The sequence below is a fragment of the Chelmon rostratus genome, chromosome 5 (genome assembly GCF_017976325.1).
Source record: "Chelmon rostratus isolate fCheRos1 chromosome 5, fCheRos1.pri, whole genome shotgun sequence".
Classification (NCBI taxonomy): Eukaryota; Metazoa; Chordata; class Actinopteri; order Chaetodontiformes; family Chaetodontidae; genus Chelmon; species Chelmon rostratus.
Window position 1 is genome coordinate 13,536,205 of NC_055662.1, and position 18,498 is coordinate 13,554,702.

Below are 18,498 nucleotides of genomic sequence, written 5' to 3' on the forward strand. Positions count from 1 at the left end.
ATGGAGAGAGGGCCAGAAAAGAATGGCTGGAGTCAGCGAGGGAAGGGGGGAGAGTGGGGGAGGGAAAGAAGAAGAAATTAAATGGAGGGAGGGGACTGTAAGAGAAGAGAGTAATTTTAAGAAAGTCAAATTGAGAGAGGAAGAGACGGAGAGATAGAACAGGAGGGAGGAGGGATGAAGACATTTGGTAGATATGAAAGCTAACAGCCCATCCAACCACACGCGCACGCACGCAGGCATACACACACACACACACACACACACACCACTCTTGCTAAGATCCCAGGGAGAATTGTACTTTCAATTTCCAGACCCCTAATTGCATTAGAACTGCCCTGCTCTCGTCTCCTCTCTCTCTCTCCCTCTTGCCCTATGTCTCTCACTCTTTTCTTTCCTTCTCTGTGCTGCCCAGGACTTCCAAGGGACTATTAGATGGTGCTCTGCACCTCCGCTGGGCCCTCCTCTTTCTCTCCATCTCTCGCTCTCCATAGCACTCTCACTCCCCTCTGTGCCCACTTCTACTATTTTAGCTTGTCTAATTTCCTCTCCCTCGTGCTCCCTCGTTCTTTGCCGTCTCTTTATGTCTCCATCCTTCTCTTTGTCTCCCTTTTTCACTTGTCGCCCTCTTTTTTCTGTCTATTCTCTTTCCTGCTTATGTCTATCAATTTGACCTCCCCTTTTTCTTCCTCTTCTTCCCCTCTTTTCCCACCCCCTCATCCTGTGTGTTTCTCCTCATTTTGCTCTCTCTCCGTGTCACTTCATCAGTCTGTCTGTTGCTCTCTCGCCCACTTTTTGGTCTTGTACTTAAGGCTAATTTCATGTGAAGGAGGGCTTCAGTGTGCTTATTGTGTGGAATATATCTGTATCCATCTCTCTCTCTTTTCTGTCATTTTTCCTGTTTTGTTTTTACTTTTTTTGTCTCTCACATGCCATCTCGTTTTCATAAGTTTATTAATTTGTGCTGCGGCAGTTGACCTAAGTCTTAAAATAATTAGGGTTTGTAGTAAAAGCGTTGCCAGTTTTAACTCCAAGCTGTCACCCTGGTGGCACGACTCTCCTCTCCCTTTTAGATTGCTGCTGATGTACACTTGAGCACACCACTAAGTCCTCTGCGGCCCCAGTACAGCTGCTTTAGTGGCCCACGAGAACATTGTGGTTGGACTAAGAAGCTGCCAAGCAGGATTAAATGTGACTGAGCATGAATGAGGCCATTCTCAGACTTCATAAAAAAGAAAAAGTCAAATCAGTGAATCTTGTCAGAAAGTTCGAACATTTGTTCTCTTTTCATTTCTCTCTGTTTATGCCTCCTCACTTTCTAGTGGGAGTTGCCTCATTTTCATTTCACAGACCTCCTAAATTTCATCAGGTTTCACGTGGGTTTTCTTTCCAACCACAAACTACAGTGGGTGAGTCCACTTTTGAGTTTCTCATCTTTAAAAATGAAATCAATCTTTAGTTGAATTAAAAACCAGGTTACATCACTCTTTGGTGCCTGATTACTCATCCTTCACCTACACGTTTATTTGGTGAGATCACTGGTGCCCCCATGTTTGGAAAGAACAAGTGCCCTCTTGGATGCCCCTATGGACGATATAATTAGATAAAGTGCCCTCTGCTGTGGCCCAGTGTTCAAGTGAAGGTGATGAAATTCCCTCTGGGGCGCCCTTCCAGTGGAGAAAAAGTGATTCAGTGCTGTGAGAAAATGTGTTGGTCTCAATTCCCTGTAAATGGTTAAACGGTTAAAAGTTCCCTGAGTGTTTTTATTCCAGAGATGCAAACAGCAGTTACACTTTAAATCTGATCCACTTAATAAAACAATTCTAATCTTAAGCAGGGTTTTGGAACTGATTCACCGTAAATGCATCACAACTTTTTGCACTGTATGCAGGTGGCCCCTCAGACAGTCTGCCACTGGGTGAGATAATATCCTCAAGAGTGAAAAATGACTACAATTACTATACGCTCTTTACTTGGGAGATGATGACCAAAGTAAAATTTAAAGTCATGAGTTTGCTCAATGAATGCCAGTCCCAAACTACACTGCCATGATCTTTGTTGAAAATGAAACATTTTATTCAGACACTAATTGATTTTACAAAGTTAAATTCACAACAAGTGACAGGGGTTTGTTTGAGGCTGACTGGCTTTTGCATTATATATCAGGCGAATGTCTTGTGCAACTCGAACATTTAAAGAGGAGTAAATGCATCTTCCTCTTAATTCACTCTGCCCAGGGCAAATGTGTGCTCATGCTGCTTATTTTATTGACTTTTCGTGCATCTACTGCCTCTTCTTTACATTAAGATTGAAGGAGTAGGAATGGCACCCTCCTCTTGTCTTGTAGGCTTTGACATTTTCTAACATACCTCCAAACTTGTCTTCCTAGCTTTAAACACCTGTCCCTCTCTCTCCCCACCTCCATCTCCACCTCCACCTGCTCTTTTTGTCTTATTCTTGACGACTGATTGGAGCGAGCGGGAGCAGCTTGGTATGAAAATGAACCTGGAGCCAAGGACAGGCAAGTTCTCAGTGGCCCAAATACACACATACAAACACACACACACACACACACACACACACACACACACACACACACACACACACACACACAGACTATGTATTGATTAATTGGGTAGTTGAAGGCAGGTAACAAGCAAATACTTTAACTAAAGACAAGTAAGGGGCATGGGTGAAAGAAAAAACACGGATGAGAACTTGCAAGCTTCTTCAGAACGCGGAGAGACGCGTGACTGTGAATCAGTGGTGGAGGTTAACAGCCAGAATAAGAGGGTTAAATTAGTTGAAATATCTGAGGAAAAGTGCCCCCCCCCCCTCAACCAAAGTCAGTCAGCCTTGAATGAATATTGTGAAACAATAGAAAGAACAGTAGTTTTCATCATTGTGATTTGATCACGGCCTTAAATATAAAACGAAAGTTTTTGTTCCTCAAAACAGAAATGCAGCTATGCCAAGCAGTTATAACAGGGGAGCTGGGGAGTGTGTAAGACTGATTCCACTGTCTCAGTGTAAATTAGTCAGCACGGGTATTTAGACTGTTGCCAACACACACACACATGCACACACACACAGATGCACATACACACACACAGAAAAAAGGGGAATTGAGAAAACAATAGCTCAAGATGTAACGATGAAGAAACTGGTCGGGACAGGGAGCAAAGCCTGTTTCTAATAAACACACAGACTGTGAAAAAGGTAAATCCATAATTGAGTTTGAAAACTGTGTGTGTGTGTGTGTGTGTGTGTGTGTGTGCTTTCATCAACAAATTATTGGCTATTCAGTTTCCTCTTCCTACTTAGTGACTTCCTGTTAGAGAGAACCAATCAGAAGAAGCAAATTAAGGAGCCACTTAGCATTACTGGGCTGCTACACAGCTAAGAGGTCTGCAACACACACACACACACACACACACACACACACACACACACACAGCCCCACAGCTGAGAAGTCAAGCTCACAGGCATCTTCAAGCAATAAGGAACAAGTGTTCCAATTAATTATTAACTACAAGGCAAAAGCTCAAAGAGAGGTGGAGGAACAGGGAAGAGAACAGAGGAGAGTCATGAAAACAATACAACTTCAAGACAGGGCAGACAAGGAGGAAGAATAGGAGAAGAAAGAGTTGACCCTTTCTCTTTTTTACTCACTTTTTTCCCTCTTCTATACACAACAAACAGATAAATGTATGCAGAAAAAAAAAGTTACTGCAAAAGACCACAGGTAGCAGTAACAACGACGACAACAACAAAATCAGATGGGACACGCAGGTTGTCAAGAAACCGTCTCCCTGCATTTCCATCCCTCCTCCTTTGTCAATCCAAAAATGTTTATCTGGGTTATTGGCAAACCGGTCCAGAAGAAACACTGGCGCTGACGTGTGGCACATGCAGTTTAGTTAATGCATTCAGATCATGTGAGGAGAGGAGATATTTTTCAGTCTTTCACACTGTGAGGGGTTGTGAGCCTCGTTCCTGACGGGTGCGTGATGGCGCTCGTGGGGAACGTTAAACAACATTACTACTGATCCAATTTATCAGTCGCTATAATGTCTCTAAGAGCAAGGAAAGTGCAGCAGGTCCATTTCTGCACTGCCTCTCCATTCGGCTTCTCCGCTGGCTCAAATAACTGCTCGTTCTGTCCCTCTTTTTCTCTCCATTTGTGTCATTTTCTCTCTTTATGTCCCCTCATTAGTTATATCATAGCTACGGGCCTCCTGTAAACAGGGGAAAGTCAAAGATTTACACACTGAACTATGCAAAGGGCAGGACTTCTCATTTTAAGTAATTACCACGTTAACAGCAACACAAAACTGAGTCCCATTAGGATTCTGATGCGAGCACTTAGCATAGACTGTGACGCTGTCCTTGGTGCTGAAACTCAACGCTCCTGTGCTCTGCTGCTTTTTACCTTATGCAATGATTCAACATAGACTCTGGATGTGATCATCACCCCCTGCGCCTTCTCTGTGCTGTATATACTGTTCAAATTCCTGATTTAAACCAGCTTCTGTAACTTGCGTAGTCTAAGAAGATTATGTGTCTTTTTGGAAATATACTAATGTAATACTTAAATACTACTACTACTATTAGTATTATTATTACAACCAGATCTCAAAACAGGCCAATTCTAGACACCCCATAGGGAAATACTGTATTTTGGACGACTGCCTTCCAGTAATTTGCACTTCATAAATGAAATGAATAGCACAGGTTTTTAAAACTGTTGCACTGAAGCAGTAGTGGGAGTGTTTTGCTTGACTTGCTTTACAGAAACGGTACTGACATAAGCCTACATTAACCTCTCTTTCTTAAAAGATAATAAGGCAACAGGCTTGTTTGGCCTCATTCTCTGCAACGCACAAAAAGGGCATCACTGCAGGTGCTGTGTTGCCTCTAGATGTACAATTTAAAACAAAGATCAGCGGCTAATAGCTGGAGGTGGTGGCACAGCGATCAAACTAGTTCAGGGTTGCGGTTGTGTAATTATCCGCCGACTGCTGGCTAAACAAGTGCAATTTGTTTTAAGAATGTCCAAATCTCTCCCTACCACTTAAAAAAACTCCATTAAAATATGCAGCTTGCACAAATGCAGCAATCTTGCACAAAATGCCACAACAATTAATTTTTGTTGTATTCCATCAGTGACAGACGGACATAATCTGAGGCTCTTTCAGACAGTGTTTGATATCCCCAGTCAATGGGAATATAATCCAAAATTGTCCAACAGGACTGTCCAATAGGAATACAGTCAGTTGCATTTTGCTCCAACAATGAACTTTCATTTTTCAGAGCTGTTTATTGTCTGAGGCAGATGGTGGTGGACTAACCGCCTCTGGAAACTACCAATGTCCTGAACTTCAGCCGTTTTCAGCTGCAGCTTAAAAATGAATCAGGCCTTGCCAAGTTTCTGGCCTATCTCCTTCCTTAAACATCATCAGAATTAAATTTGAGATGACTGTCTGGGTTAAATAAAAGAAAGTTTTCTCGCTGAGTCGCTGAGTTTAAAAAGCAGGTATGGACATGGTTCTGATAAATAACCGGCTGCCGCAGTGGGTTGCCATTCAAAGGATGACTGCAGGTCCACTTTTCAGAGTGGGTTATTCACATTTTCGCTACTCTGATCAGTTTGCATTTCTCATGCTCCACCCCACCGCTCTCCTTAGCATTAAATTCAATATCCCCACTGCCATTCAGCTGAGGCTCTGTGAATCTGGTGATAGATGGTTTGTTTGAGGAGGAAGTGACAGGAACGACACAGCGTAGGAAATCCAGTACAGTGCTCTTCTTTTTGTTCTTGGTGGCTGAGAGTTAAAATCGGTGGCAGATTACACTGAACATCACTCTGTGTTTCTTTCTTGTAGTTTTTTGTTGGACTATTCGCAGACGTCAGGCAGCAGAAAGGGTGCCGCTGGATGGACTAACATGAGAGGTAGCGACTAATGCACGCTTAATAAATGAATAGCTTTAATCTAAGATATCCTCTTTAATCTGAGTTCCCCTCTCCCAAATCTTACATCTGTCTCTTTCTGCCAGTCTGCTTCTACCTCTCTCTGACTCTTTTTTTGCCTCCCTCCCCATCCCTCTCTCCCCAACTCTTTCTCCTCTCCTCACCTCTCTTCTCTAAAAGATGAAACCAATTTTTCAGCCCCCGCAGGAGACAAATTACTCCTAATAATCCCTCGTTTCCTGAAGAGGGCCTCTTTCTTTCCCGCTCAGCCAAGAGACCAGAACCTTAATGGATATGCGGAATTAGGAGGAAAATGTCGGAGAGGGTTTGGTAATGACGGGCTGTGTTCTGGTTTTCATTGTTACCTTGTGAAGAGAGAACCCACTGCATTACCACATAAGTGCTGTTGATAAGCTGACTTATGATTTGGGAGATGGTAGATGATGGCTGAGGTGGAGTTGAATCACCCAAACAGATCAGACAAAGAAACAATGTTTTAAAGCCAGCGCTGAGTGCTCCTGATGCAATTATGTGCGAGGCTTCGTTTTTAGGCTGTTTAAATATGTAACAGCTGTAAAGATCCCACATTTCGTTACATGGTTGCACTGCACTTTTGTTCCAGCCCTCAGATGTGGAATTGTCCCGGAAGGAGGATGTAAGGCTTCGTAAAAGCTTTTACATCCAGCTCCCTTTGAAGATTTCCTTCATTCCTTCTCCTTCCCTCCTCCTAAAAGACCAAGACTCGCTGGAGCTTTCATCTCAGTGACCCATCATGGAGACCCCGCTCAGCAGCAGACGCCTTAAACAACCAACCGGCAATCAACACCTGGTCAGCGGTTCTGGTAAACAAATCAGGCCGCCCAAATTGCTTGTAATAGCAGTCATTTCGATGCTTTTACCCAAAGGAGAGGGGCAACAAAGAGATGGAGGGCGAGAGAGTGGAACGAGGTGTGTAGGTGTGTGTACACAGAGATGTGTGTTTGATTCTGTGTGTGTGAAACTGAATGTGAACAGATGTAACAGGTAAAGAGAAGTCACTTTTTTTTTTGTTTAATTCATCTTGAGCGTTGGGATGTTTATATACTTGAAAAGCAAATACAATCACATTACAATTTTCTTGAATTTTCTTGAGTTCTTGAATCTTAAAAAAGTCAATGATAACATGACACGTGCATTTTTAATGTGTCAGTATTGAACTGAAACCATCTTTTCTTAACTTCAACCAAACCAAAGTTAAGGTTAGACTTTTAGTAGTGTGTGGGAGCATTGAGATTTCTCAGTTTCAACATTTGATATGCTGTCTTTGTGCTACGACTCACAGTGTCCCAACTGTCTTGGAAACCGGGGTTGTATTTCCATGTTATATCATTCATTCAAAGGAGACAAAAAGCTTCAAAAAATGAGTGGAGAAAACATGAAAAAAGCAGTTGCTTCCAGACAGGGCGGTGAAAGGCACTAAATTGTTTGATGAGTATGAAAACAGTGATTCATGCCGTGGCCTTCTGAGTCACCAGTGCTCTCCACCAGCATCATCAAAACTAGGGGTGGGCGACAGCAGCGATAGCACACAGGTGGGTTTGAATCTGATACCGAGTGATGCAAGGGCCAGGATCATGAGCATCAACTGCAATATTTTTCAAAAAGCAGCAAAGTATTATAATAAAGTACTATAAGAGAGAAATATGTCCTGATCATGAGCTGAGTGCATTATTAATAGGTGACTTCTGAAAATATTTTAATTGCCACAGAATTATCGTCATCACATGCATGTTTAAACAGCTTTTGACGGCAAAAAGCAAATGTTCATCATGTAAATTGTATGAACTTACCGATCCTTTAGGGGGCGTGAATGTGACGTAATCAACAGAAAAGTCGAATACCAGCCGGCCCTAACCCACGATCAGGTTTTCAGTGAATACAAGAAATGCTCATTGTATGTGCCTACATATCTTACCGATTCATTTAAAAATTCATTTAAATGCGTCTGTTTCAAAGAACACATGGGAGTGAGATGTAGCATTACTCACTCCTGAGCTCCTTTCAGACTGGCCCGTTAAAAAAGCTCACAAAATCCCAACAGTCCTGCTATTTGAAATGACGGTTTCAAGCTTGCTTTTTGCAGTGTGTGAAAGAGACAGGGTTTGCAAAAGCCCTGAACAAAATTGGGTTTTCTCACTAGGGCTTTGCTGTTTGAAGGAGGGCTATCAGGCCAGATTAGCTTTACCTCAGTGGTAATGGAACTGGGAGTATTTTGAAAAGCATCCTTCCCCTCACTTTTTAGCCTGAGGGTCTGGGTTGCTTCAGCCGGAGCAGCGATGTCTGCTTTGGGATGTGTCTGTTTTGATCTCTGAATGTATGAAGCAACGGTGGTATTTCATCTGATCAGAAGTGTCACAGATTTAAGCAGACGTACGTTTCCTTCACCTGACCCTGTCTAATTCAAAGCAGTCAGGATTTGTTTGCTCTCTTTTTCAGACGGCTTCTAATTGAGCTTTTTTTTTAATCTTTCATGGGAAAACTGGACGGCAACAACGCGTGCAGCAAACTGTACAGTACAAAATGTTCGATTTTATTTTACTTCATTTTCACATGAAGCTATTTTCAGTAAAATAGAAAGTGCTTGTGGATTTACTAGCTGGCAAGAAAGGAAATGATGTTTCTTGGTCTTAATCACGATAAGGGCTTCATGCTATGGGTATAATATTAGCACAATAATGGCTTGCAAAGCACATATTAGCCATCATGTTGTCAGATAAGTTGCATTATTGAGCTGTTAACAACATTTAACAGCAAAACATCATTATTTCCTCCCATCTGCTACGTATGCAATAATGAGCAAATTTAATTTTTTCTTCCTTTTGTTGTTCATTAAAATACTGTGTGGAACAATGAAGGTTTCGGGTCTCTTTGTGATGCATTTGCATCCACGCTGACGGTCTTGGTATGTGGATGTGCGCCCGGCTCTATCGGCGCCGTCCCTGTGTGGCTGTGTGCCCATATTCGTGAGGCTGCTTGTCATTTTGAAACCTGTGAGACTGAAACCCGCTGTGTGTGTGTATGTGACCGGGAGGCTTGTAGCAACAGGAGGGGGTAAACAAGCTGACCTTTACAGCTTTGATCAACCCGGAGGAAGAGGATGTGCTGGTGGTGTCAGCAAGACGGTTGGGAGTAGGAGGGAAATGGAGGGGAAAATGGGAGTCTATTCCAGCATAAGAAATGTGTGCTGCCGGGTGCGTCAATATGTATTCTCACAGATCTGTGTCTGTATCTGTGCCCTTCGATCGAGTCGTGCCTCACCTCGGCCAGCGGTACGATTCCCTGTATGTCGGCGTTGCTGATGTAGAGGTGCGAGACTTTCTCGGTTTGCCTGGACGCTGACTGCATGCCAGCTGGGTACTCGACGTTCCAGTGCAGAGTCTGGGTTGGCACCAGGTTGATCACGTTATCGACCTCAAAGTCCAGCTGCATCACCTCATATGATGGACTTTCCAATCTGCAGAGACAGAGAGAAAGTGGAAGGGGGGGGGGTTGTTTTTAAGGCTATTGCGATCTTTTACAAACTTACACAAGATACTTAGGTGTTTCCAGCAACATCACCCGTGACATAATATTATGAAATAAGAAAGAGGAAAAGGCAAGGCACTTCCTCTTCCTGCGCTGGTCACTGTTCACTGTCTGATCAGCAACTGAGACGCTTTTTGACAACATTTCAGCTAATCTCTATGAACAGATATCTGAATATGAATGCAGATACATTATTTTTTGTTTGTTTACCAGCATGCAACCAAAGCTCAAACATGATTAGTCAACTCCACTTGGACTAAATGTTTTCGATACCCAAATCTCTCTCGCTTCTGCGTTCGTATGCAGATATCTGTTTATAGGGATTAGTACGAGCAATGATAAGCACCCTGACTTCACCAGAAAATCTGAGGAAGACTATGGGTCAGCACTGGCCACATTTTAGAGATGGACAAACGTGTTTGGGGAGTGCTGTGCAGAAACGCAGCAGCATTGGCCATGGCGATGAGAGAATACAACTCTCAGGTCTCATTCGGCTCAACACAACTTTAATAATCTTCAATACAGGAGAAAACACAACAGTAGGGTCAGGATTTTTTTTTTCATGTATTTTTTGTCAACATCAACAACACAATGTAATGCAAGTCCAGAGTATTTGCACAATAATGAAACAATAAGAACTTATGATGCATTAATGGAGAAAGAGAGAGGTGGCAGAGAGGGCTGGTATCACCGTTTGAATCTGGCAGCATGTGGCCTGGAACTTCAGCTACATGTCAAAACATCCTGTAACAGACTCTAAATGCCTTTGTTACAATCCCTCAAGCTGAAAAAATGTGTTTATTACATCCACTCGAAGCCGCCACAGCTACTACTGAAAATGTGATTACAGTGATAATAATGACCGGGATGACGAAGAGGATGGTGGTGAAGATTCTGGTGATGGAAATGATAACGATGAGTGCTTCTGCCTTGAGGACGGCGAAGAAGGCGCAAAAGTTGAGATCCCACTATCCTTGCATGCGCATGTGTGTGAGCTTGTGTGCGTGTTTGTGTGACTGGGTGTGGGAGGGAAACATCGAGTCAAATCATCCCATCCAAAAATAATGACACATTTTACAGCTTAATAGATAGAAGCAGTTCGGTTTTATGCCTTCTCCAAAAGGCCTGTGGAGGTATGTTTATGTGCTTCTGTCTTCCTCTGTTAGTCAGTGTGTCTAAATATTGTGATGTTTTGCATCACCACAGACCAGCGGCATTGCTCAAGGTGTTTCAGATGCACGCTCGTATCTAATTTTCAATAATAAAAGGAGACAGTAAGCTTAGCTTAGCCTAAAGACTGAAAACAGGGGTAAACAGCTTGCCTGGCTCTATCCAAAGGGAGGGAATCTGCTCCGAAGCCACTGCGATTCCAACACACATCATCGATCTTAAAATCATTATCAGGATCTCTCAGTTATACTCATCAGAATCTGCTGGTAAAATCTCCAGATAAGCACTTTCAGAGTCAGTTCAAACTTTCTATCTGGAAAACTGCTGCAACTTTTAGAAAAAAGAAAAAAAAACGACATCTTTTCGTCACTTCTAAGTCACTACTCTGATTCCTATACACAGAAATTCGTCTGTCATTTTGACAACTTGGATTCCTGCACATCATGCCCTCACAACTTTGCAGACTGTCATTACCTGCTTTGCCTCTCTGCCTGTCAGACATCCTGATTCTATCTCCTGCTCGGGAGAATCACATCCAGTCATATCATTTATCCCAACAGTAATTCTTTGCATCTCCTTCTTCCAGACCTGAGCCGACTGCAGCCCCTTCCGCGTGGTGCTCGTAGTGCCAGGGGACGCCAAGTGATTTAAAAATTACCCTCATCTGTGTTTTGTGCGGTGCGTTCACACAGGATAGGCGAAGTCTGCATTTTACTCAAATTTACTAATACATCCCACAGATGTGATGTCAAGGCTCTGCATGACATCTGCTGGATGGAAACAAGCAGAAAAAGGCAAACACAACAAAAAAAAACATTGAAAACAAAATTTAAATTCTGCAACTCCAGATCAGAGAGATGCTAATTCACACACGACCAATATTAACATATGACTCCAGTATATATTGTATGGTGGGTCATTTCTGGTGGATTTTTTACTTTACAAATCACAGACATGGCAGATTTGGCCAGGAGCGAAGAGGATTTATGTCATAGTTAGGGTTGGGGCAGTGTTTGGAAGTCAAGCCCCAGAGACTGCAGACTGAATTAATGAATGAATGATTAAATGAAATGAAATGTAGACACGCGGCGGCAGAATGTTGTGTTTGGGATGCTTCGGCCGCTGCACAGAGAGCAAAATGAACGCAGCAGTTCTTAAAATAAAAACACTATCTGAAAGGTGACATCAGTACATTTTCCGCGGTCAAGATAGCGGTGAAATATACTCGCTGACAGTTCACGGTGAGTGCAACACAAAAGGTCTCCTGGGTGGGCTTTTTCCAGATGAGCACGCAACAAACGCTGCAGCCGACTGTTTCACAGCCACAAGAAACGCGCTCTGGAAATAATTTAGATGAAAAATCTCTGACTGTATATCTGTATTTCCTATTTCCTGACACACACCCTCTCTGACAGCCACACGCAACCCCCGACACACACACAACCACACACCCACACACACATCCAGTGACTAGTGGAACATGAATTAGAAAGAAAAAAAGGTAAACAGCTGTAAAATGATTTTCGAGTCAACGTTTTATAGCTCTCAGTTACAGACATGAACACGCACACACACACACAGATATATAGAGGTTAAAGGTCACGACAAAGCCAATTGCTGCTCTGTGGGGGTCTGTGATATCGAGCGTGTCGGTGTGTGCGTGCGTCTAGGGAGATGGGGTGAACGATGTGTTACACAGATAGATTAAGGAGAGAAAACTGATGGGTGTCAGCTCCCCTTGACCTCTTCCAGATCCCCCCATCACGCTTGCTTTCCTTTCATCTGTCTCGACCCGTCTGTCTGCCTCGCTCCGCCTCTCTCAAAACCCAACCTGACATCACATTGCAGTTTTTCTCCTTCAAACAGAAAGGTTGCTTTGCTTTTGTTCTTCTCGCTTTGGTCACACAGAGGGTTACCTTACCTGTAATCCTGGAGCGACCACATTTTATTAAACCCTCAGCCCACCATCAGCTTAGTAAACCACTACTTAACAAGGAGTTCCTCTAACATGAAATACAACATAGCAACATTAAAACTACCACCACAGCTTTTTCCCAGCTGTACTTCATGATTCAAACAGTCATAACTCAGAGCAGAGATACAGGAGCAATCACACAGGGTCATAACGTTCCTGAACAGCACAGGCCTACCTTTTGCTCTTTGCTTTATTTCATCCATTACTGGCTGTTAGCGAGCAGCAGCAAGCTGCTCTTTTGTGTCGGCGCAGTTGGGGTGAAAGTGAGGAAGAGAAACAGCGACGAAGCTCAACCAAAGATGGTATCCACAACAAAATGGCTGGAACTTGATCCAAGCCTGATGGGTGCAACCCAAGTTCTGTGTTTTGGGTAGCAAGACTTTACAGCATCGTGCTGTAGGTGTTCAGCCCAACAAACACAGGTCTGGTAATGATATATGCTGTGTTTACATCATACGTGATGGATGGGAAACAGTCTCATGTGTAGGACTTCACATCATGGGACAACTCAAGGCAATTAGATGAGTGAAGGTTAAAAAATACTGTGCATTGACAATGCAGCACCACACCTAACATATTTGGGTCTAATTACATTGAATGACTTTGTTCGATTTCAGTTATACCCGTTTGTTTAATCTTCAGTCACTTCCTTATTTTTAAACCTCTCACCTGTAAGGTCACATGTCTGCATTAGTGCTCAGCGTAATGTTTTTTCAAAATGTCACTTAACTTATTGCAATTCGAAATAATCCTTATTTCTCTTTGTTCCTTGTCAATTTTTTGGAGGTAACATGCGTTCAGACCTGGGAGCTGCCTGTGTGTGTGTAAAGTGTGAAATGCTCTGCTGCAGGAAATGCTAAAGAGTACAGTTTTTATGTGATGTGACAGAGTAGCAAAGAGAGAAACTTTGCCCACACTTTTTAAAATTTTGAATTTTTTTTTTTGGGGGGGTGGCTCTTCATGTACGTATCCATCAATGCGACTCGCTGTTTAACCTCGAAGGACACAGCGGCAGCAGCAGCAGCAGCCCTACTTCATATATTCCTGGGAGAAAGCTAAAACACAGCAGAGGTTTAGACACATGCACACTGAGACACGATGCTCTGTCACTCTCGTTCTCTGTTCCTGTCTCTCTCGCACTCGTGGACGCATGCACACAGGCAATGCACAAGCAACACACTTCTGCCTCTGTCTCTCTCTCTCACACACACACAAACACGTACAAAGAACCACCCAGAAAATGTTGAGTGTGTTTGGGTGCAGTGTAGTCGCTGGAGCTGAAAAAGCAATGTGTCTGCAGTGACAGGTTCATTCAGGTGTTAGCTCCGTCCCGACCACAAGGCTCCAAAACAATATTGCACTGTCCTCTGGTGCATAGGCGTACACACACACACTCACACGCGTACGTGCACCAGAACATTGTTCGCCAGCGTTCAAAACCGAGCAAACAAAACCACTGCAGAAGTTCACACTTTATGATGATCTCTGAGAGTGTTTTCCTTCAGGCAGTGCTGACCCTCTGCTATTATCCCTGCTGCTGACACAGTGATACAGGTTTTCAGCGTCTGAGTGGGTCAACATGTCATCTGACCTGGTCTGACAACCCTCCTCCCAACCTGGGTGACATGCGCTTCAGTTGATCTTCAAAGGTGTGAATTAACCATAAGATGCCACAGGCCTAAATTCAGTTTTAATTTTGCTTCTCTCACTGTGGTCCGACATGGCCACGGTTGACTGGTCGGGAAAAACCTCAATTTGTAGTTGAAGAATAAATTAACTCATTAATTCAATTAATTAGTTCTTGACTCCGCTTTGTTAATGCCTTGTTCTAATAGCTGTTATCAGGATTGAGAAGGTGGGCAGAATCACTTCTGCAACAACTTAGGTTGACCGATGTTGTCTAGCTTTGGAGGGAACCAAATGGAATCAAAGACAGAATGTTTCTTTATAGAAAGTCTCATTATTCTGCCCGATATGCAAGAGACATCATTAGCAACTGTTCGACAGACAATAGGCTAATTAGATGTGAATGCAATGCATCCGCAACACAGGCAGTGTTTGAAATGTGAGTCCAGTCACAAGCATAAGACATTAAAGCTCTTAATCTAGTTGTCTGGCAAGCTGTTAATACATACCAATGAGCTTACTAATAATTTAAACACAATAGTCTTAAACTTGTGTTTTGGGCATGTTTAGAAGGCAGAAGCAGAAGGGGCAGGACAGATAACTGTGGATGAACCACAAAACAAAAGCAACAGAATATTACAGGATAACTCTTTGAACCCTTCAAGAAGAACATCTGAAGGTGGACTTTTTATTCCTGACTCACCTGTGCTGCTAGATATTTGATCTAGATAGGCTGATCCACAGCGAGACAGAAAGACACAGACATGCAGATCTCTTTGACAGTGAAAGTTTCTCTGCCTATGGAGGCTGGCCTGACTTAGCCTATAAACCCAGATAAAAAGATAAAAACGTCTGGCAGCAGAGCGTCTGCGTGCAGCCTGGACTCACTTCTTACACTCGTGTGTAACTGGTTTGGCCCCTCTGGAGTCGTAGAGCTGATTAGGGGATGATTGACTGTTTTTTTTTTCTCTGTTTATCTATTTAGCCATCGATTAAACGATTTGGTTTCCGGGCTGGGTCAACAGAGGTAGAATCTTGTTTTGCAGCCTCATTCTTCATGTTTCTGTCTTACTGTCTCTTCGCGTGTGTGTCTGAGATGGTGAACATGGTGAAAGTTACCTGCTGAACATCTGCAGGTTAGCATTGTCATTGTGAGCGTGTTAACATGTTGAAGTTAGCATTTAGCTCGCTGTGCCAGTGGCCTCAGAGAGCTGAGACTCTTAGTGTTGTTGAATTACACACACACAGACACACACACACACACAGTGGCATCTTTAAAAGAGGAGACAGTTAAACACTGATAACTAAAAATAGCATGACAATGTGTATAGACAGAAATCTGTAAGTCTTACAAGCTTGCTGTCTCTGCAGCAATGTCTCAGATTGGTGTGTGTGTGTGTGTGTGTGTGTCCTTGGGCCGCCCCCTGGGTCAAAGTTTCCTCATCTTTCGGCCCATGTAACAAATGACTGCCCCCCCCCCACACACACACATGCGCACACACACACCTTGAGACACCTCCAATGGCCTTGCTGTAGAAGTGGATACACAGTCAAGGACCCGTCCATCTCTCTGTCACAGCTTTAATAAGAGACACACATAGCATTTGAACTGTTTCGTCCACACGCACACGCTCACATCATTGCTTGAGTGATGAAGTCAAGTCTCACAGTCAACTGGGCTCATCTGCGCACACACCAGATTATTACCGGGGCATCTGATCTGAAACTGATTGGATTTACTTTCTCCAGAGAGAGGTTTTTTTTGCACGTGTTCCCCTTTGGAGTTCCATTTCGAGTGTTGTTCATCAGTGAGTAAATAAATTACATGTGAGATAAATATGAGCACAGTGGTTGATTATGATATTTACCGAGAATTCTGCTTTTCCCCAAACATTTCTCGTTGTCAGAGGAGTTCAGCTCCCTGTCGCTCCCTGTAATTCAAACCCCTGCTGACCCCTCACTGCTTTGTCCTCCTGAGGAGGAACAGGTAGGGGTTTAAGTCACCCTCAAAGTTGCAAAAAACACACATAAGCACGCACAAACACACACACACACACACACACACACACACACAGTCGCACCATGTAGCAAGTGCAGGGAGGACAGGATGTCTTAAAGTGCTGTAGGAAAGCGGTGGTCTCGAGGGGAATTCAAAGGACAATAGTGAACACACACACAGACACTCGCAAACACACACACACACACACACACACACACACACACACACACACAGTTGTGTTTCCATCACTGAGACTATCCCATAACCTAAACCTAAACCTACTCTTAGTCTAACCTTAAACCATGTCTTCACTCTAAAACGTAATGATTTATGTTATGGGGTCTTGCGTTTTGTGTCAATACTCACAGTGAGAGCATTACGCATCCACGCACACACACACAAGCACACACACACACGCACACACCAAAAGACATGCACCGCTGGCAAGAAGAGAGGAAGCACCCCCTGGGAGAAAAAGAAGGATAGAAAAGCAAGGAGGACAAGAAAAAAAGGCAAGGGGGGAAATTTTTCTCTTTTGGCTCAGAGGAAGTTGTCACTTACAGCAGTTCTCCTCAGCACCCGCACAGCCAGTGGCTGACAGCAGGTGTGCGTGTGTTACAGAGAGGGAGACTCAGGGGGTTTGGGAGAGAAATATGTGATATGAGACGACCACAGAAGGTAAAGGAAGGATAGATAGATGCATAAGATCACAGAATTAGGTATCGTAACATGTAAAAAGCTATATGCAAGAAACATTATGGAGACAAAGAAATAAAAAGCCCCACATGCAAAAAGAGGTAATAACACACACTTTTTCTCTCTCTCGCACATACGCAGACAGGACACACAGTATGCACACTGCTGTCAAGAGGTATGTAAGCTGCAACATGGAGACAGAGAAAGACAGAAGTAAAGGCAAGACGATGCCAGGCGGAACCACAGGCCGACAACACTGCCACACCTTCAGTGTGTGTGCGTGCGTGTGCGCGTGAGAGAGAGAGAACGAGTGCTTGACATGTGTGACAGCTGGATGCAGAGATGCAAAGCCCCGTCACAGACAAACCCCTGTCAGTTTAGCTTAAGACAACCCTGATCTATGTGTGTGTGTGTATGTGTGTGTGTGTGTGTGTGTGTGTGTGTGTGTGTGTGTGTGTGTGTGAGTGTGTACACGTATCATTGTGTGCATTTTTGTGTATTTCACCCCAACCTGGCAATCCATCAAACATTCACACTTAATTTCGGCACCTCACTGCGCACTTGGTTGCAGCCATCCATCCAACACACACATGCACACACACACGCACACACACACACACACACACAGAGTCTTTTTAACCTGGTTTAGCCTCCACTGACCAGCTGTCAGATCTCAGTTGCCATCAGTTACCAAACCCCATAATGTCAAGGAAATGGAAGAGAAAGATGATAGAAAGACAGCGGGAAGGAAATCGGATGCTATTTTAAACTCTCTAGCGGGACAAGCCACTGGAGTTAACCCCCTTAGAAGAGTACAAAAGATTTAATGAGCAAAGAACTGTTACGTGTTACAAGGTTTTGCTTGTTTTGGGCAAATATGAGAGGTGGGAGTAAGAAAACATACATGCAGCAATTAGATTAAATGCCATGATTTTAAAGAAAACACAATTTAATATGATATACTTTATATATATACCATACCAAAGCATGCACAGTCAATAGATTTAATGAATGAACAGATGAAATTAGTTTAAACTATTAAAAAAGCCGAACCGTGCTGGCTCTCGCCAATCAAGTTTAGAGGCTGCAGAGAGTTTGTAAAGAATGGATAAGGCAATATGAGCTGTTTGTAGCATATAAGACACTTCAACAATAAGCTTCTTGCATTTAAAATTCCAGTCAAAAGTAATAAACAGTTCATCATATAACTCTGTTATATGTTAATGAAATGTTATTCCAACATCTGTCATTTAATCTTTTGTTCTATCCAGCTTTATTTATTAAAAAAAAAATACTTTAATGTTCATTTTGTTTCTCAAGAAACTGAATCCACAGACGTAAACATGCAGATGCTCTGACACACAGCCTTCAGCTCGCAATCTCACACTGACACACATGCAAATGGCCTGTTTTAATATATGGAAATGTATTATCACATAGAAACACACTGTCTAAATGAATGTCCGACCCCGCTGGTGTTTCTCTTTCAGCTGCGACCTA

At 43.2% G+C, this 18,498-nt stretch overlaps 1 protein-coding gene across 1 annotated transcript in view; it reads right to left on the bottom strand.

Moving 5' to 3' along the window:
• si:dkey-215k6.1 (transmembrane protein 132D) overlaps positions 1–18,498 on the bottom strand; it is a 237,956-nt gene that overhangs the window by 54,669 nt on the left and 164,789 nt on the right. The window contains exon 5 of the mRNA XM_041937397.1: positions 9,266–9,461. Within this exon, the coding sequence (XP_041793331.1) occupies positions 9,266–9,461 (196 nt within the window). The remainder of the gene's footprint in view (positions 1–9,265; positions 9,462–18,498) is intronic.